Source organism: Dryobates pubescens, chromosome 1 (genome assembly GCF_014839835.1).
Source record: "Dryobates pubescens isolate bDryPub1 chromosome 1, bDryPub1.pri, whole genome shotgun sequence".
Classification (NCBI taxonomy): Eukaryota; Metazoa; Chordata; class Aves; order Piciformes; family Picidae; genus Dryobates; species Dryobates pubescens.
In genome coordinates this window covers 31408606-31428902 of record NC_071612.1, presented here as the reverse complement: position 1 = coordinate 31428902, position 20297 = coordinate 31408606, and the positions used below count along the sequence as shown (strand labels likewise).

At 48.8% G+C, this 20297-nt stretch overlaps 1 protein-coding gene across 1 annotated transcript in view; it reads left to right on the top strand.

Annotated features, from left to right (window-relative positions):
- PDGFRA (platelet derived growth factor receptor alpha) overlaps positions 1-20297 on the top strand; it is a 40985-nt gene that overhangs the window by 17684 nt on the left and 3004 nt on the right. Inside the window, exons 8-19 of the mRNA XM_054163415.1 lie at positions 349-464; positions 922-1048; positions 2507-2700; positions 3867-3961; positions 4064-4196; positions 11122-11226; positions 12033-12143; positions 12728-12881; positions 13660-13826; positions 15462-15577; positions 17204-17326; positions 18401-18512. Of these exons, the coding sequence (XP_054019390.1) occupies positions 349-464; positions 922-1048; positions 2507-2700; positions 3867-3961; positions 4064-4196; positions 11122-11226; positions 12033-12143; positions 12728-12881; positions 13660-13826; positions 15462-15577; positions 17204-17326; positions 18401-18512 (1553 nt within the window). The remainder of the gene's footprint in view (positions 1-348; positions 465-921; positions 1049-2506; positions 2701-3866; positions 3962-4063; positions 4197-11121; positions 11227-12032; positions 12144-12727; positions 12882-13659; positions 13827-15461; positions 15578-17203; positions 17327-18400; positions 18513-20297) is intronic.

Genomic DNA, 20297 nt, shown 5'->3' with positions numbered 1-20297 from the left:
CTCTGGAGGGCAATGCCTTATCTGCCTCTTCTTGTTCTCTTCACAACATCAACCTCTCCAAACCATAGACATCTTGGTTTCAGAGCACTCAGCCTCTTCAGCCCCTCCAACATCTCTCCACACCCACAATTTTTAGCTATTTCCAGCTGTATCAGAGGTTTTGTCAGATCCCTGCAGAGCAGAGCTCTGCTCACTTGTTTCTCAGCTGTGTGATGGTAGCTTTTGACCACTTGAGTAATGACTTCAGCTAAATGCATGCTAGAAATGCTAAATTTCACTACACTGTAATCTCCCCAGCCCCAGATTGCATGTTTTGAAACTGCCAACACAAGCCTCTCATTTCTGCAGGTTTCAGAGTGTATTGAAACTGATCCGGGCCAAGGAAGAGGACAGCGGAGACTACACTTTGGTTGCTGAAAATGAGGATGAGAGCAAAAGATACACCTTCTCCTTACTAATACAAGGTAAGGAGCCCCAAAACCCTGTCCACCAGAGCTGATGGCACACAGCAAAGGCTTGATTCACTTACACATTGGTGAAATCAGAAAGGCATGTGTCTGGAGGAGTGTGTGCGTGCCGAGTCCTTGGAGCTCTCCTACCCTGGTCCTGGCTTTCACTTCTTCACTGGCCTTGAGCCAAAAAGAAACTTTATCCTCCTGCCTAAGTTGTTCCAGCTGACAGCAAGGACCCCAGCTCCTTTAGTATGACATGAGGACGTGGCACAGCTACAGCACTTCCTTTCCATAGCTGTAGCTTATGCTCTGCTTCGTCCTACAAGAGATAAGGACCTCCTGGAGGAGTCTGGGTTTGTTACCAAGCCAGACAACACCAGTCCTTGCTTGATTGGAAAAGTCAGACTGCTTTTGTTTTTCATAGATCTTCTTGAATATATTTTTTAACAAAGTCCTGACTCCTTCCCAGTTCCAGCCCTGATCTTAGACCTCGTGGATGATCACCATGGCTCTGCAGGCGGGCAGACGGTGAGGTGCTTGGCCGAGGGCACGCCGCTTCCTGACGTGGAATGGCTGGTTTGCAAGGACATGAAAAAGTAAGAGGAGAGGTTGCTTCCTTGTCTAAAATGTGACTTGTTGTGCCCTTGATTAGCTTTGCATGGACAGATTGTCACTGTGCAGATGACACCAAGCTGGGGGCAGGAGTTGATCTGTTAGAGGGTAGGAGAGCTCTGCAGAGGGACCTTGCCAGGCTGGACAGATGGGCAGAGTCCAAGGGCATGAGATTGAACACAGCTAAGTGCCAGGTGCTGCACTTTGGCCACAACAACCCCATGCAGAGCTACAGGCTGAGGTTAGAGTGGCTGGAGAACAGCCAGGCAGAAAGGGACTGGGGGGTACTGGTTGATAGCAGGCTGAACATGAGCCAGCAGTGTGCCCAGGTGGCCAAGAAGGCCAATGGCATCCTGGCCTGCATCAGGAACAGTGTGGCCAGCAGGAGCAGGGAAGTCATTCTGCCCTGTACTCAGCACTGGTCAGGCCACACCTTGAGTCCTGTGTCCAGTTCTGGGCTCCTCAGTTTAAGAAGGACATTGAGACACTTGAATGTGTCCAGAGAAGGGCAATGAGGCTGGGGAGGGGTCTGGAGCACAGCCCTGTGAGGAGAGGCTGAGGGAGCTGGGGTTGCTTAGCCTCCAGAAGAGGAGGCTCAGGGGAGACCTCATTGCTGTCTACAACTCCCTGAAGGGAGGTTGTAGCCACATGGGGGTTGGTCTCTTCTCCCAGGCAAGCAGCATCAGAACAAGAGGACACAGTCTCAAGCTGTGCCAGGGGAGGTTCAGGCTGGATGTTTGGAAGAAATTCTTCCCAGCAAGAGAGATTGGCCATTGGGATGTGCTGCCCAGGAAGGTGGTGGAGTCACCATCCCTGGAGGTGTTTAAGAAGAGCCTGGATGAGGCCCTTGGTGCCATGGTTTAGTTGATTAGATGGTGCTGGGTGATAGGTTGGACTTGATGATCTTGAAGGTTTTTTCCAACTTGGTTAATTCTGTACTCTGTCAGTTAACTCTACCCTGTATTTCTCATCAAAGGTCAGTAAGGTCTGGGTCATTTTTGGTTTCTTTGTAGAGGTATGATGCTCATATTTTGAGAGAGATTGGCAGGGCCCTTCCTGTCAGTGGATCCTGCAGCAGCAACAATGCATCAGCTCAGGAGTATCTCTTGTGAAAGCTTTGTCTTCAGCCAGCAAACTCAATAGATTTCAGCCTCAGTTTGAGTAAGGATCTCAAGAAGTAGATGAAGAAATTCTTCCCCATGAGGGTGGTGAGAGACTGGCACAGTTTGCCCAGGGAGGTGGTGGAAGCCTCATCCCTGGAGGTTTTGAAGGCCAGGCTGGATGTGGCTGTGAGCAACCTGCTGTAGTGTGAGGTGTCCCTGCCCATGGCAGGGGGGTTGGAACTGGATGATCCTTGAGGTCCCTTCCAACCCTGACAATTCTGTGATTCTTTATCCATACCTGCATCTGGCACCCATTCCCCTTATTATCCTTCTTCGTAGATGCAGCAATGACTCTTCATGGACTCTTTTGACCAACAACATCTCTGACATACACATGGAGGCCCACCTGGATGAGAAGAACATGGTGGAAAGCCAGGTGACCTTCCAGAAGGTAGAGGAAACCCTGACTGTGCGGTGTGTGGCAAGGAACGACCTGGGCGCTGTCACTCGGGAACTGAAGCTTGTGGCTCCCAGTGAGTTTGGTTTCTTCTTCTGTCAAATCACAGCAGCCAGTCTGAGCCTAACACACCCAACTCAGTCTTAATAGATACAGATTCAAATTGCTGCAGATAAAAAAAGTTAAAATCAGTAGGGGTCCCCACCCCAGGATATCTGAGGAGGAGGAGGAGGAGGGCGATCTGCAACTATTTATGGTGCTCCCTGTGATTAATTTTGTCATGTTATGACCACTGGCTTTGGGATGTTCTAGGCCAACCTCTGCATCTGGTTGTGAAAGAGGAAGGCAAAGCAGCTCTGGGCTTGCAAAGGCTGCATAATTCCCAGCCTCAGGGGCTGCTCCTGTCCAGTCTGCAGGATGCGGGAAACACAGCAGTAGGGGAGGTGGATGTCTGTGGTGGGTTGAAGCTCCTCCCCCCCCCCCCCCCCCCCCCCATTAACTTTGCCAGACCAACTCAGTGAGAAGCAAATGAAGCTGTATTTACAAGCAAAAACTGCACTCTACAATGGAATGCAATGAATGTGTACAAAATATCCAGGAGTTACAACATTATATAGATATTCACAATTAATAAGAGCACAAGGACCTCTCCTGGCCAAGGACCAGGGGATGCTACTAGCTTCTCCCTCCCTTCCTCCCCTTACCCTGGACAAAGTGGCTCAGTTGGTAGCACATAAGACCTTTAATGGGGAAGGTTGTGAGTTCAAGCCTGCAGTGGGCACTAGTGTCCTCCCTACTCTAGTCATGAGGTCTGTGGTGACAGGTTGGACTCAATGATCTTTGAGGTCTCTTCCAACCTTAGTGATACTGAAATACCCCCTGTACAAAAGGGACAAGAGAAAGGAGCAGAGAAGTGAGACTTAGCTAAGGCCATCCGAAAGCACACAGGTTATCTCTCCTGAGCAAAGCCCAACAGCCAGGGATCAGAAGAGAAGAGGAAAAGGGAAGAATTGTTATGGCACAGCTCCTCTTGTTCTAGATATTTACCCCATGAATGTGTTTAGAATGATCTTTTGTTTCCCTTTTTACACCCAAGAGTGATGGATTTTGTAGTTTTCTACTTTTCTGCTCAAAATCTGTACCCAATTTTAAAGGCATAGCCTAAAACCACCACAGTGCCTCAGGTGTGTCATGTTCCTTGTGGCCCAGGAGGAAATCACTCTCTGCCTTTTTACTCCACAGCCTTGCGATCGGAGCTAACAGTGGCTGCTGCAGTCTTGGTGCTGTTGGTGATTGTGATCATCTCACTGATTGTGCTGGTCATCATATGGAAACAGGTAAGAGGGGGGAGGTTGGGTGCTGAGCTCTGCTGGGTTTGGCTCTGCTCTGAAGGCAGGCACAGGACTAATGGCTGCTTTTGCATCCAATGTGCTTTGCAGAAGCCAAGGTATGAGATCAGATGGAGAGTCATCGAGTCCATCAGCCCTGATGGCCATGAGTACATTTATGTGGACCCAATGCAGCTGCCTTATGACTCCAGATGGGAGTTTCCTCGAGATGGGTTAGTGCTTGGTAAGTTTCCCTTAAGGGACAATTAAGAACAGTTCTGAGGGCTCTGCTCCTGGAATTTGTGATATGCAGAACAAAGAATTAACCAGGTTGGAAAAGAACCTTTGAGAGCATCCAGTCTAACCTATCACCCAACACCATCTAATCAACTAGACCATGGCACCGAGTGCCTCCTCCAGGCTCTTCTTAAACACCTCCAGGGATGGTGACTCCACCACCTCCCTGGACAGCACATTCCAATGGCCAATCTCTCTTGCTGGGAAGAATTTCTTCCTAACATCCAGCCTGAACCTCCCCTGGTGCAGCTTGAGACTGTGTCCTCTTGTTCTGGTGCTGCTTACGTGGGAGAAGAGACCAACCCCCACCTGGCTGCAACCTCCCTTCAGGGAGTTGTGGACAGCAAGAAGGTCTCCCCTGAGCCTCCCCTTCTCCAGGGTAAGCAACCCCAGCTCCCTCAGCCTCTCCTCATAGGGCTGTGCTCCAGACCCCTCCCCAGCTTTGTTGCCCTTCTCTGGACACCTTGCAGCATCTCAACATCTTTCATAAACTGAGGAGCCCAGACCTGGACACAGGACTCAAGGTGTGGCCTGACCAGTGCTGAGTGCAGGGCAGAATGACTTCCCTGCTCCTGCTGGCTGCACTGTTCCTGATCCAGGCCATATGAGTTGGGACCATGAAGTTCAGAGCCTCTCCATATCTCTCTGTTCTCCTCAGCTCTCATTTCACATCTTCCTCTTCTCCTACAGCAGTGCCAGCCTTCAGCTCCTTGTCTTAGTGTCTTTTGTGCCTCTGTTTCTGCTCTTCTCCACATGCCCCACGTACAGTGTCCAGCTCCATGTGGCTTATGGGGCCTCTCCCAGCATTAAATGACCTCTTCAACACTCTCTTCTATTAAGGCACTCACCAGCAGTTTTCATTTGCAAGATACTTGTTTTAGGAACAAGTTCTGCACCATGAGGGTGGTGGAACATGGGAGCAGGTTGCCCAGGGAGGTGGTTGTGGCCCCATCCCTAGAGATATTCAAGTTGAGGCTGGACAGGGCTCTGGGCAACCTGATGGGCTGCCTAGGGAGGTGGTGGAGTCACCATCACTGGAGGTGTTTAGGAAGAGACTGGATGGGGTGCTTGGTGCCATGGTTTAGTTGATTAGATGGTGTTGGGTGCTAAGTTGGACTTGATCTCGATGGTCTTTTCCAACCTGGTTAACTCCTGTTCTGTTCTGTTCTGTTCTATTCTATTCTATTCTATTCAGTTGAGGATGTCCTTGATGAGTGCAGAGAGGGTTGGGCTGGAGGAACTTTGAAGGTCCCTTCCAACCCAAACCATTCTATGATCTACAGAATGACAGAATAGACCTGGTTGTAAGAGACCTCCAAGCTCATCCAGTCCAGCCCTTGCCCCAGCAGGGAATGGTCACCACTAAACCATGTCCCTAACACTAAACCATGTCCCTAAATGGGGACATGTGTGTCCCTCATGTGCAGGGGCCAAAGGAAATCTGCAAACACTTGTGCAGTTTTATTACAACTATTTTTCATCTTACCAATCCAGGCTGTGGATGGCTCAGTGCTGACTAACTGCAGGGCTTATTTTTGTGGCTGCTGTCTTTCTTTCTTCCTCTGCTCCTTCCTTACTTTGTTATTCCTGCATTGGAGAGCAGTGCTTTAAACACATAAAGTGCTCCAAGCTGTATCACAAACTACAGGACAAGAAGGTGAAGCAAGGTTGGGTTTGGATTGATGTATTTTTAAGGCACGTTCTCCCTGGGTGCAGTTCTTTCCCCATCACCAGAGAGAGGACTGATGGTAATTCTTGAAAGCAGCAGCACAAAAAACCCAAACCCAAACAGAACAAATCCACCTCAAAAACCAAACAACAAGTTCTGCTCCAGGAATGATATCCTTGAATGGAATTCATGTTGCTAATTAAAAACTAGAGGAGGGTGGATGTTTAATGGCATTATTTTATTACAACCCAGACTTTAATTACATGCCTAAATAGGATTTGTCAGATCTGAGCTGTTAGCAGACCACCACTGTGACTTTGTCTCCTTCTGACTCATGAGCAGCAGCCTGCTTCAATGCCTTCCTGTTCCCAGTGCATCCAGGCCACTCAGTGCCTGTTCCCGGTGCATCCAGCACCAGCAGGCAACCAGGCATCTCCCAGGCAACAAGCAAGACCTTCTTGCTGTCTACAACTACCTGAAGGGAGGTTGTAGCCAGGTGGGAGTTGGTATCTTCTTTCAGGCAAGCAGCATCAGAACAAGAGGACTCAGTCTCAAGCTGTGCCAGGGGAAGTTTAGGCTGGAGATGAGGAGAAAGTTCTTCCCAGCAAGAGAGATTGGCCATGGGAATGTGCTGCCCAGGGAGGTGGTGGAGTCACCATCCCTGGAGGTGTTTAAGAAGAGCCTGGATGAGGCACTTGGTGCCATGGTTTAGTTGAGTAGATGGTGTTGGGTGATGGGTTGGATTTGATGCTCTCAGAGGTCTCTTCCAACCTTACTGATTCTATGATTCCATTATTCCAGGCCACTCAGTGCCTGCTCCCAGTGTATCCAGGCCACTCAGTGCTTTGAGAGCTAAAGCCACTTGTCCTTTCAGCAGCCTAGACCACACGAGGGCTCTTCCTGACCTTATGGTGTTTTTATCATCTCAAATGCTTGCTGATGGAGACCTCTTTTGTTTCTGGGGCTGGCAATTCTGATTTGTGCAGGTTTACTCCTAGCAAAGTGGGAGATCACATTCTCACAGTACATTAGAGGTTGGAAGGGACCTCCAGAGATCATCCAGTCCAACCCCCCTGCCAGAGCAGCATCACCCAGGGCAGTCTGCACAGGAATGCATCCAGGGGGGGTTGGAAAGTCTCCAGAGAAGGAGACTCCACAACCTCTCTGGGCAGCCTGCTCCAGGGCTCCGGCACCCTCACTCTAAAGAAGTTTCTCTTTATGTTGAGCTGAAATCTTCTATGTTCCAGCTTGACCCTGTTGTTCCTTCCCTTATTCCTGTGCACCACTGAGAAGAGTTTGGCCCTCTCCACTTGACCCCCAGCCCTCAGCTATTGATAGACATTGATCAGATCCCTCTCAGCCTTCTCTTCTCCACACTAAATAGCCCCAGGGCTCTCAGTCTCTCTTCACAGAGGGGATGCTCAAGTCCCCTAAGCATCCTCATGGCTCTCCTTTGGACACTCTCCAGCAGGTCTCTGTCTCTCTTGAACTGGGGAGCCCAAACCTGGACACAGGATTGCAGCTGTGGTCTCAGAGTAGAGGGGGAGGAGAACTCCCTAGCCCTGCTGGCCTCACTTTTCTTGATATACCCCAGATGACAGCAAAGCTCTTACACCTGTAGCTCAGGGAGGCTCTGAAGCAGGATATGAACCTGTTTTGGCTCAGCCAGATGAGCATTTCTCATCCTAGCTGTGTCAGCCAGCTGGCATTTGATTGTTTTGCTAGTTAGTAGTGCCTGGAGTGCAGCACTGTGTTAAATGCCAGCTCTGAACACTGGCTGGCTGGAGCTTCAATTGATAAATTTGGGTTAGCCTGCAGAAGAAAGGGATTTCTGCCACCCCTCCACAGCCTACGGAGGCTGCTGCTGTTTTAAGTGCTCAGCAGCTGGCCAAGGCTGGGAGATGTGTGACAGAATGAGAAATGGGATAACACAGTGAGCTGCTGGAATGCCATTGCCTTCTCCTGGCTGTGCTGAGAAGTGGCAAGGTCCCAGCAGGACCTGGACCTCCTCTTTTGGCTGAGGTGGCAGAGGGCAGGGCCTATAGAGGAGCCAGCATCCCGAGTGCTTAGGTTTCTCAGGATCCTGGTGTGGCTGAAGAGAGGTGGCAGAATTGCTCCCATTGCCTCTCAGCAAGCCACCCATTTGTTTTGGGGGCCCTCAGAAAAGGAAATTCTGGCCTGACTCAGAATCAGACCCATCCCCATTTTCAGAAGGCAGGTTCAGGCTCAAGTCACACAGCACTTAGGGATGTGATACCTAATTTCTCATGTGCCTAGAACTGGATGTAGCTTACAAATGTTGCCACTCGTTTGGCTTTTGATACAGAGCTATCATTTAATTTGGGGCAGGCAGGCCATCCCCATTCAAATTTTAGCCAAAGAGGAATCCAGTTGTGCCTGGAACAAACTTACAGCCTTCACCTTTGTCTTCGTGTCCCCTCCAGCAGAACAATAACACCTCTCTGCCATGCTCAGCAGATAAGCTCTGTGGATGAGCATGGAGGCTGAAATGGCTCTCACCCTCAGGCTCTGTACCTCTCCTAGTCTGGGGAGATTTGGGCTGTTGCTGGATCTCCATGTTCCCTCCATGGATGAGAAGCAGAGCTGCTCTCCCAGCACCTCTGTGTCTGCGTGTTCCCCTCCATGGAGGAGAAGCAGAGCTGCTCTCCCAGCACCTCTGTGTCTGCGTGTTCCCCTCCATGGAGGAGAAGCAGAGCTGCTCTCCCAGCACCTCTGTGTCTGCGTGTTCCCCTCCATGGAGGAGAAGCAGAGCTGCTCTCCCAGCACCTCTGTGTCTGCGTGTTCCCCTCCATGGAGGAGAAGCAGAGCTGCTCTCCCAGCACCTCTGTGTCTGCGTGTTCCCCTCCACGGAGGAGAAGCAGAGCTGCTCTCCCAGCCAGCAGACCACAGCAGTGCCTATATACTGAGAAAAGTAAATGCAAGCTATAATTTTGGGCTCCACTGCTGGCCTCCACATCAGGAATGGGATGGCATTACAGAAGCCTCCAGCTCTTGATCAGTCAGCTCCTATACCTGGCTCCCAATTTCAGGTGTAAACCACATGGGGCCTGGGCTTTGTCTGTAGAGAGGATTGAAACTGGGCAAGAGCAGCAATCGCTCCCCACCACTCTGGAAACACTCTCACCACCCCCACATGCACCCTGGCTCAGTGATGGAGAGGTGGTGGAGAGGGAGATGTGCACCTCGTGCTCAGCCAGCAGCGTGGTGTGGGGAGGAGCTGGCTTGTGAAGACAGGAAGATCAAGGAGCATCAGCAGCAAATGCCATCGCGTTCTGAAGGGCTGCATCCTGCCATATGGCTCCCAGACCTTTGGTCTGATGAGTTTCAGGGGCCAAATTTCAGACTCAGGTTGTTTGAATTAGCCTGAGATTTAGTGGGAAGCTTTCTCACATCCTGATTGGGAAGAATAACCTTTGGAGCACAGGAATCTTGAAAAGGAATCAGTCAGTTTCTGTGCGTGACAAACTCTGCTGTCACAGCCTTGGAGAGGTCCTGTAGTGGTAGCTCAGCTGAGCATCCTCTAGCTGTTCCCTGTGCTTGTTAATGGTGTAGCTATGCTTTGGCTGGAGTTTTCCTTTGGAAAACATGTGTGTGATAAAAGCAGGAGCTGTAGCTAGAGGACAACAGAAACATCTGGCACTGCCTGCCAGAAAACCCCTGCAGAAGGGTAAAAGGTGCCAAGTTCAAACTGCAGACTAATGCCAAAGACACAATGCTGTGTACCTGCAGCATAAAAGCCACCCCTTGCTCTCATTGTGCTGGGAAGCTGACAAGGAACATGAAATGAAATAGAGAGCTGGTCATGAATATGAAACTCTCCTGACATCTGGAGCTCATAGAGAAGTTTGTTCACTGAGTAAGCATTGCCTTGATGAACTTGATCTTCGGTCTGGAAACTATGAAACAGAGTGTTTTGGAGTCAGAGTGTTCTGGAGTCAGTCAGAGTGTTCTGGAGTCAGAGTGTTTCGGAGTGTGTGTTCTCTAAAATCTCACACAGAATCAGCCAGGCTGGAAGAGACCTCCAAGATCATCAAGTCCAACTGATCACCCAGCCCTAACTAATCAACCAGACCATGGCACCAAGTGCCTCATCCAGGCTTTGCTTAAACACCTCCAGGGACTGTGACTCCACCACCTCCCTGGGCAGCACATTCCAATGGCCAATCTCTCTTGCTGGGGAGAATTTCTTCCTAACATCCAACCTGAGCCTCCCCTGGCACAGCTTGAGACTGTGTCCTCTTGTTCTGGTGATGCTTGCCTGGGAGCAGAGACCAACCCCCACCTGGCTGCAACCTTTCAGGTAGTTGTAGAGAGCAAGAAGGTCTCCCCTGAGCCTTCTCTTCTCCAGGCTAAATACCCCCAGCTCCTTCAGCCACTCCTCACAGGGCTCTGTATCCATATCAGGAGACAGGATATGATGATCCCAATTTTTTGCCTAAGTAGATTTGTGGGAAGAATAAAATATGTATAAACATCAGTCATTTTATTACAACACTTGGAAAACTGCAACAGGATTCCTTCCAGCATATGAAACACACTTGTCCATTAAACTTCAGAGGAGCTTCCCCTCATGTGTGCTCAACATGGATTGCAGCTCCTTGCAGATTGCTGCTGGTCCTGCCTGCCTGTTTCTAAAGGAGCTGCTGATGTGCTTCATCTTTAGCTTACTGCTAGGAGAGGCCAGCACTGAGCCAGCAGCCTGAAACTACAGCTACAGAGCCCAGATCAGCTGTTTAACCACAGAACCACAGAACGTTAGGGGCTGGAAGGGACCTAGAAAGATCATCCAGTCCAAGCCCCCTGCCAGTGAAGGACACAACTGTGCTGTGGTCAGGCACTGACTGAGGCAGAGAGCTCTGCTTAAATGGAGGAGAATCAGAGGCGAGAAAGGATGAAGTGAGGGTGGCAAGGCGCAGTAGGGATGAATTTGAAGGAGTTTTGCTCCCATCTGCAGATGTGCTCCTGCTGCTGGCTTGCTTGTTTTTGCTTAGGAGTTTCATTTAATGACAGCATTTCCTATTTGCCTTTTTAATTTGCTTGATTACCAACAGGGACAACAACAATGCCAGCGGGCTGGCTAAGTGAGTGTGCTCTGCCCACACAACTTTAGAGCAATGGAAGTGGGAAATGAGGTGAACTGCTGTGACTTTCTGAAATGAATAACACTCTCCCTTGTGTCCAGGTCGAATCCTTGGCTCTGGTGCATTTGGAAAAGTCGTGGAAGGCACTGCCTATGGATTGAGTCGCTCGCAGCCTGTGATGAAAGTCGCTGTGAAAATGCTGAAACGTAAGTTGCTGCAGCTCCCTTTCCCTCTCTGGGCAGAGGATCTGCCCACAGGGTTGTCTGAGCATTGCTTGGGTCCCTGTCTGCACAGAGCATCTGCCCACAGGGTTGTTAAGGCATTGCTTGGGTAGGTTCATAGAATCAACCAGGTTGGAAGACACCTCCAAGATCATCCAGTCCAACCTATCACCCAGCACTATCCAATCAACCAGACCCTGGCACTAAGTGCCTCATCCAGGCTTTTCTTGAAGATCTCCAGGGATGGTGACTCTACCACTTCCCTGGGCAGCACATGCCAATGGCCAGTCTCTCTCTCTCTATGAAGAACTTCTTCCTAACATCCAGCCTAAACCTCCCCTGGCACAGCTTGAGACTGTATCCTCTTGTTCTGGTTCTTCTTGCCTGGGAGAAGAGACCAACCCCCACCTGGCTACAACCTCCCTTCAGGGAGTTGTAGACAGCAAAGGGCAGTAATGAGCAGCTTGTAAAGTGTCTCTGTATCACCTGGGCAATCCACTGTACCCCTGGAGAGGGGCAGACAGACTGCGGCAGCTCTTGAGCTGCATCAAGTGAATCCTGCAGTGCTTTGTGACTCCTTTCCAAGTCTTAAGAAAAGCCCTTTGTCAAGTGAAGGGCATTGTCTCCCTCAAGAAACCATGGTAGTGATGCTTTAATGAGGCAAGCAAGGAGACAGCAGTTTGCTCATGTGAAAAAGGTGATTGCTCTCCCTGAGTGGCTTTTGCTTGGTTTTTTTTTTTTTTTTTTTTTTTTTTTGTTTTTGTTTTTGTTTTGTTTTTTTGTTTCATCAGCTACAGCTAGATCCAGTGAAAAACAGGCCCTCATGTCTGAACTGAAGATAATGACACACCTTGGGCCCCACCTGAATATTGTGAACCTTCTGGGAGCTTGCACAAAAGCAGGTGGGTTGGGCTGACCCAAGGCAGGTTTGCTGCCGAGCCCTCAGTCACTGTTTAACACAGCAGATGAAATTTCAAGCCAAGGGTTTCACAATGAGTATAAAAGAGCCAAAGGTTTGACATTTGGTAGCAGTTGGAGCCTTAACTTAGTAGAGTAGAGTAGAGTAGAATAGAATAGAATGGAATAGGATTGAATGGAATAGAATAGACTAGACTAGACTAGAATAGACTAGACTAGAATTGAATTGAATTGAATTAACCAGGTTGGAAGAGACCTCTGACATCATTGAGTCCAACCTATCACCCAACACCATCTAATCAACTAAACCATGGCACCAAGTGCCTCATCCAGGCTCTTCCTAAACACCTCCAGGGATGGTGACTCCACCCTGGCCAGCACATTCCCATGGCCAATCTCTGTTGCTGGGAAGAATTTCTTCCTAACATCCAGCCTGAATCTCCCCTGTCAATAAAAATGCATTTACACACACAATATTTTTATGTTTTACATTGTTTTCTGCTATTTTTGAGTCTTTTGTTTCTTTCTTTCCTAGTGCACTGTTGACTGTTTTGCTTTATTTCACCAGGTCCTATTTACATCATCACTGAGTACTGCTTTTACGGTGACTTGGTGAACTACCTGCACAAGAACAGAGACAACTTCCTGACCCGTCATCCGGAGAAGCCAAAGAAGGATTTGGATATCTTTGGGATGAACCCAGCTGATGAAAGCACAAGAAGGTGGGGAAAAGGAATTAAAGTAAAGAAAGTATGACTTCATAGAATCACAGAATTGTCAGGGTTGGAAGGGACCTCAAGGATCAGCCAGCTCCAACCCCCCTGCCATGGGCAGGGACACCTCACACTACAGCAGGTTGCTCACAGCCACATCCAGCCTGGCTGCAAAAACCTCCAGGCATGAGGCTGCCACCACCTCCCTGGGCAACCTGTGCCAGTCTCTCACCACCCTCATGAGGAAGAGCTTCTTCCTAACATTCAATCTGAATCTGCCCATTTCTAGTTTTGCTCCATTCCCCCCAGACCTATCACTCCCTGACACCCTCAAAAGTCCCTCCCCAGCTTTCTTGTAGCCCCCTTCACATACTGGAAGGCCACAATTAGGTCTCCTCAGAGCCTTCTCCTCTCCAGGCTGAACACCCCCAGCTCCCTCAGTCTGTCCTCGTAGCAGAGCAGCTCCAAGCCCCTGATGATTTTCATGGCCCTCCTCCAGACTTGCTCCATCATGTCCATGTCCTTCCTGTGTTGAGGGCTCCAGAGCTGATGTTTACATAACTGATTAGTGACAAAAGGGTAGATTTGAAGCACTTGTGTTTAGCTGCAGTGATACCAATGTGTAATGAGACATGGCTCTGTTCTGTGATTTTTGTGCATACCTTAGCAAGAAGCCAACTCCTCTGCATGAAGACCACAAGGGAAGCGTTAGATCTGCAGGATGCTGTGCCAGGGCAGGCACCTGGGCACCCCTAGCTGATGTCTCTGTGTCTTTTCCCAATTCCAGCTATGTGATACTGTCATTTGAAAACACTGGAGAGTACATGGACATGAAACAAGCTGACACCACCCAGTATGTGCCCATGCTGGAGAGGAAGGAAGGATCTAAATACTCTGACATCCAGAGATCTGTCTATGATCGACCAGCTTCATATAAGAAGAAATCTATGTCAGGTAGGATAGAACTGTCCCTTCTGCATACATCCACACCCTGAATTCTTGCCTCAGAGCATAAATCATTTGTGAGTTCTGTGTGGATGTAAACTACTCAGCTGTGCTCTGCACACTCATGAGCATAAGCTAGAGCTAAAAGCTTGTGCTTGTGTCCTTCACTGTGCTCTGGGGATGGGAGATATGGTCCTGGAGGAGCAGGGGAACAGTTGGTGAAGCCCAGGATGTGATTGACCTTCTGGGCTGAATCATCATAGAATGGTCTGGGTTGGAAGGCATCTCCAAGGTCACGTAGCCCAAATACCATCCCCAGTATAAACTAGAGCTAAAAGCTTGTGCTTGTGTTCTTCACTGTGCTCTGGAGATAGGAGACATGATCCTGGAGCAGCAGGGGAACAGATGGTGAAGCCCAGGATGTGATTGACCTTCTGGGCTGAATCATCATAGAATGGTTTGGGTTGGAAGGCATCTCCAAGGTCACCTAGCCCAACCACCATCCCCAGTATAAGCAAGTCCAAGGCCAGACTAATGTCCTCATACTGTGCTCTGAGACACTTGGGGCTAAATGAATCATTGAATTTTGACTGGGTTTTTGCTGACATCTTTCAGAAAAGAAAATGAGAACTGCACATTGCCATAAAATGCCTGACTTTTTTCCTTCTGTTGCTGGTGTTGGATTAGCCCCAGAGAATTCTTGCTGGGATACATAACAGTGCTCAGCAGAAGTAAATGACCAAAAACCTAACGAGGGCACCACCTCTAAATAAATGTTTGGGGTACCACACACTGAGTGTTGTAAGAAACCTGAGTAACACTTCAGTGAACCTTTGTGACTTCTTCTTTTCATAGAATCAATCAACCAGGTTGGAAAAGACCTCAGGGATCATCAAGTCCAACCTATGACCTAATCCCTAACACCTCCTGACAACTAAACCATGTCTCCAAGTGTCACATCCAAGCCTTTTTTGAACACCTCCAGGGATGGTGACTCCACCACCTCCCTGGGCAGCACATTCCAGTGGCCAATTACTATTTCTGGGAACAACTTTCTCCTCAGCTCCAGCCTAAACTTCCCCCTGGCACAGCTTGAGACTGTGTCCTCTTGTTCTGGTGCTGCTTGCCTGGGAGAAGAGACCAACCCCCACCTGGCTACAACCTCCCTTCAGGGAGTTGTAGAGAGCAATGAGGTCTCCCCTGAGCCTCCTCTTCTGGAGGCTAAGCAACCCCAGCTTCCTCAGCCTCTCCTCACAGGGCTGTGTCCAGACCCCTCCCCAGCAGTTCCTGCAGTTTTCTGTGGAAAAAAACCCCAAACCCAACAAAGCACAGACAAAAGAAACCCCAAACTCTCTATTTAATCCTGGGTGTGTTTAAGTAGCAGCATGTGTCAGTGACTCCTGCAGAGGGTAAAAGTGGCTAACTGTCAGGAAAAGTCTGCTTTGGCCATGGGAACTCTGCTAAAATCATAGAATCATAGAGTCAATCAGGTTGGAAAAGACCTCAGGGATCATCAAGTCCAACCTGTCACCCAACACCTCATAATCATCAGCTCAGAATCAAGATGGGAGGGGAAATGGATGCTGCTTTCACACTCCACAGCACAAACACCTTCTCCCCCTCCCCCTCTCTCTTTTCCAATAGAATCAGAAGTCAAAAACCTCCTTTCAGATGACAGTTCAGAGGGCCTCAGCCTGCTGGATTTGCTGAGCTTCACCTACCAGGTTGCACGGGGAATGGAATTCTTAGCTTCTAAAAATGTAAGTAAGGAAAATGGAAGAAAGAACAAAAGTATCTTCATTAGCAGCTGAGGGATTCAGTTCACCTGCTGAAAACATGAGGCATCATATTCTTTTTTTGGGGTTGTAGGCAGGTTTCTCACTTACCTGGCAACTGAGATCACCATGGGTGGAGAAATAAAAGCAAAAGGCAGAGAATCACAGAATTATGGAATCATAGAGTCACAGAATGGTCTGGGCTGGAAGGGACCTCCAAAGCTCATCCAGTCCAAGCCCTTCTGCACTCAGCAGGGACATCCCCAGGTAGATCAGGTTGCCCAGAGCCCTGTCCAGCCTCATCTTGAATATCTCCAGGGATGGGGCCCCAACCACCTCCCTGGGCAACCTGTTCCAGTGTTCCACTACCCTCATGGTGCAGAACTTGTTCCTCACATCCACTCTAAAATTCTCTGCTCTAGTTTGAAGCCATTGTCTCTGGTCCTGTCCCTGCAGGCCTTTGCAAACAGTCTCTCTCCATCCTTCTTGTAGCCCCCTTCAGGTACTGGAAGGTTGCTATTAGGTCTCCCTGGAGCCTTCTCTTCTCCAGGCTGAACACCCCCAGCTCTCTCAGCCTGGCCTCATAACAGAGCCGCTGCAACCCCCTGACTGTTTTCATGGCCCTCCTCTGGACCCTCTCCACCAGGTCCATGTCCTTCCTATACAGGTCCAGACCTGTACATAGCACACCAGGTGAGGTCTCACCAGAGCAGAGTAACATGGCAGAGTCAGCCCAGGATGTGATTTGCCTTCTGGGCTGAATCATCATAGAACCATTGAATGGTCTGGGTTGGAAGGCACCTCCAATGGTCATCCAGTCCAACCACCAACCCCAGGCCTTTTATCCTCAAGCAGCCCACAGAATTCATGGAGTCAGGGTGACAGAGATTGTGGTGGATCTAGGCAAGGTCTGGCTGGAGGGTCCCTACAGCAACAGACCAGCATGGTCAGAAGCACAGACATATCATTAGTGCATAGAATCACAGAAACATTCAGGTTGGAAAAAGCCCCTCAGGATCACCAAGTCCAACCATGAACCCTACTCTGCAAGGCTCACCCCTAAACCATAGCCCCAAGCACCACATCCAAACCACCTTGAAACACAGCCAGGCTTGGGGACTCCACCATCTCCCTGGGCAGCATATTCCAATGCCTGTGAAAAAGTGTTTCCTGATGTCCAGGTCTAAACCCACTCAGTTATAGCTTGAGGCCATTCCCTCTCTGTCAGAGACCAGCAGCAGCCTCTCCACAACCTCCTTTCAGGCAGTTGTAGACAGCCAGGAGGTTTCCCTTCAGCTTCCTCTTTTCCAATCTCACCATCCCCAGCTCCTTCAGTTGCTCTTCCTCAGATTTATTCTCCATGATGGGTGGAAGGGAAGTGGTGGCACCACCTTTGTCTCCTCCCCGCTGCAGTGTGTCTGCAGGAGCCCTTGCTGGGTCTCAGCACTGCTGCCTGTTCTTGGAGCAATGCAGGTGCCTGCTCAGCAGAAGGTCTTGTCAAAACCATGTCTAGAAAGCAAACAGAATATTTTTTTTCAGGGATCTTTGTAGTGGAAATGGGCCCAGGTGGGATTAGCACCTCCTTGACCAGCTTACCTTCTCTCCATGCAGTGTGTGCACCGTGACTTGGCAGCTCGAAATGTCCTCCTGGCTCAAGGCAAGATTGTGAAGATCTGCGACTTCGGGCTGGCCAGGGACATCATGCATGACTCCAACTATGTCTCCAAGGGCAGTGTATGTACCTCTTCATCTCCTCAGCTCTGCTGCAACCCAAGTGTCAGAAGTGTCAGCTGGAAATGCTGCTTAATGTTCTCTCCCTTCACTAATTCACCCTCTGGGATGAATGCTCCCGAGAAGGGAAATGTTCCTTCTACAAATCACACAATACAGCATTAACCAGGTTGGAAAAGACCTTGGAGATCACCAAGTCCAACCTATCACCCAGCACCATCTCATCTACTAAACCATGGCACCAAGTGCCTCATCCAGGCTTTTTTAAACACTCCTAGGGACAGTGACTCCACCACCTCCCTGGGCAGCACATTCCAATGGCCAATCTCCTTGCTACCATTTCTTCCTACCATCCAGCAAATCTTCCTTCCCATGAGAGCTGTGGTGTTTTGATTTGGCACCATGGCTTTTCAAGTCTAAACTGGCTTCTAGCTCACATCTCCTCCCATCCCAGCACCATCTCTGCTGTGTAGTGCATGCAATACTGACTAGCACAAAACTAGTGAGAAGCACTTCTTTAATGACTAATCTGTGTGGTCTTTTCTTTTCTTTTCTTTTCTTTTCTTTTCTTTTCTTTTCTTTTCTTTTCTTTTCTTTTCTTTTCTTTTCTTTTCTTTTCTTTTCTTTTCTTTTCTTTTCTTTTCTTTTCTTTTCTTTTCTTTTCTTTTCTTTTCTTTTCTTTTCTTTTCTTTTCTTTTCTTTTCTTTTCTTTTCTTTCCTTTTCTTTTCTTTTCTTTTTTTTGTCTTCCTTCCTTCCTTCCTTCCTTCCTTCCTTCCTTCCTTCCTTCCTTCCTTCCTTCCTTCCTTCCTTCCTTCCTTCCTTCCTTCCTTCCTTCCTTCCTTCCTTCCTTCCTTCCTTCCTTCCTTCCTTCCTTCCCTTCCTTCCCTTCCTTCCCTTCCTTCCCTTCCTTCCCTTCCTTCCCTTCCTTCCCTTCCTTCCCTTCCTTCCCTTCTTTTCTTTATTGTTTCTCCCCTTCTCCTCCTTCCTTTCCTTCCTTTCTTTCCTTCCTTTCCTTTCTTCTTTCCTTACTTTCCTTTCTTCTTTGCTTACTTTCCTTTCTTTGTTTTTGGCTACAGACTTTCCTGCCAGTGAAGTGGATGGCACCTGAAAGCATTTTTGACAACCTGTACACAACGCTGAGTGATGTCTGGTCCTATGGCATTCTGCTCTGGGAAATCTTTTCTCTGGGTAAGTGGTGTGAACATTTTCTTCTGTGCTGGTGACTAAGCTTTCCTAGCTCAAGCTGTTCCACAGGAAGATTTTCAAATCCTGCTGTAAAAATAGAGCTGTGAAATCAACTGCTACTTACTCTGTTGTAGGGGTTTTCAGATGCCTGGAGTAGGTGTGAAGAGAAATGTCCATCCTCTCTCAAAGATCTCTTCTCTTTTTGGAAAGATTCTTCTTCTTGGTTTTGTTCTTCTTTCTTCTTATTTTCTTCTTTCTTCTTTTCTTCTTTTCATCTTTCTTCTTTTCTTCTTTCTTCTTGTCTTCTGTCTTCTTGTCTTCTGTCTTCTTTCTTCTTGTCTTCTTTCTTCTTGTCTTTCTTCTTCTTTCTTCTTTTCTTTCTTCTTTTCTTCTTCTCTACTTTTCTTCTTCTTTCTTCTTCTCTTCTTTCTGTTTTCCCCTTCCTCCCCTCTGTTCCCCCTTCCCCCTTCCTCCTGTCTCCCCCTTTTTTCCTTTTCCCCCCATTTCTGCCTGTCTCCCCCTTTTCCCCCTTTCTTCCCCCCTTTTCCCCCTTTCTTCCCCCCTTTTCCCCCTTTCTTCCCCCTTTTTCCCCCTTTCTTCCCCCCTTTCTTCCCCTTTCTTCCCCCCTTTTCCACCTTTCTTCCCCCCTTTTCCACCTTTCTTCCCCCCTTTCCCCTTTCTTCCCCTCTTTCCCCCTTTTTCCCAGAGGATGCACAGCTCCCAGCTGGGAGCAGCCTGGCTCTTTGCTCAGCCTCATTAATGCTGCTCCTGGGCTGGTGGCTGGGCTGCTTCTCCAGCAGTGCATTGCCCAGATTTGATCTCAGCAGAATTAATCATGCCTCTGTGGGGTTTACCACTGCCCCATGGCAATCCCAACTATAATGTCATTTGCTAGGACAACTTGTCATATAGTTGCACCACTCTTCATGGTATTGATTACTGTAATCTACGAGCATCACAGGATCCTGTACATATCCATACCCCAAGCATCCCTGGGAGGCACTGGAGTGGCACTAGGGAACTGAGGCACAGCTAAGCTTGTGCTCACTGCCCTATCTGTAAGGAAGGTTCTGAAGGGCCAGTTTTAGGTGAAAATCCTGCTTTTGAAAGAGCTGAGGTTTCTGGACTAATGTTGTAGCATGCATGTAGCATCCTCAGAAAGCAAAACATAACCTCAGCAGTCAGCTTTGACAGCCTGCTGCCACACTGACTTCACCTTGAATAAGCCTTTCACACATGAGTGACAACTGAGCATGAGTGCAGTGGTGTCTTGTATGCTGTGGCCTCAGATGATCACTTAACAGTGCTAGCTCAGGGGGCAAGTCCACATTTTTCTACAACCCACACATCTGACCTGTTAGCTGCTGTCTAAAGCCAGCTGTCCCAATGGGAAGGCCTGGGGTATGGAGGGCACTGCATCACACTAAGGCTTTGCCCTTGCAGCCAAGATGAGATGAGTAACTCAGGCCACCTCACTCTCAGCTGTTGTGCAGGTGCCAAGGACAAGTGATGTGCCTTAGGTGACACAAAATCAGTGACAGAACAGAGCTGTCAAGTGCAGGCTGATCATCTGGTCCCAGCTACCACCCACCCTCTGTGCCCAGTCAATGCATTTTATAAACACTGTCAGGGGATTTATTTCACTTATTTTGTTTCCCCCTTTTTAAATACTACCTACTTCAGTCTTTCCTAGCCAGCATCTCACTTCAAAGCTTCATGTGGCCAGGGGAATGGCTCTGATGTGAAACGTTAGCTGGGAAAGATTAATCCTGGAGGCAGATCTAATGG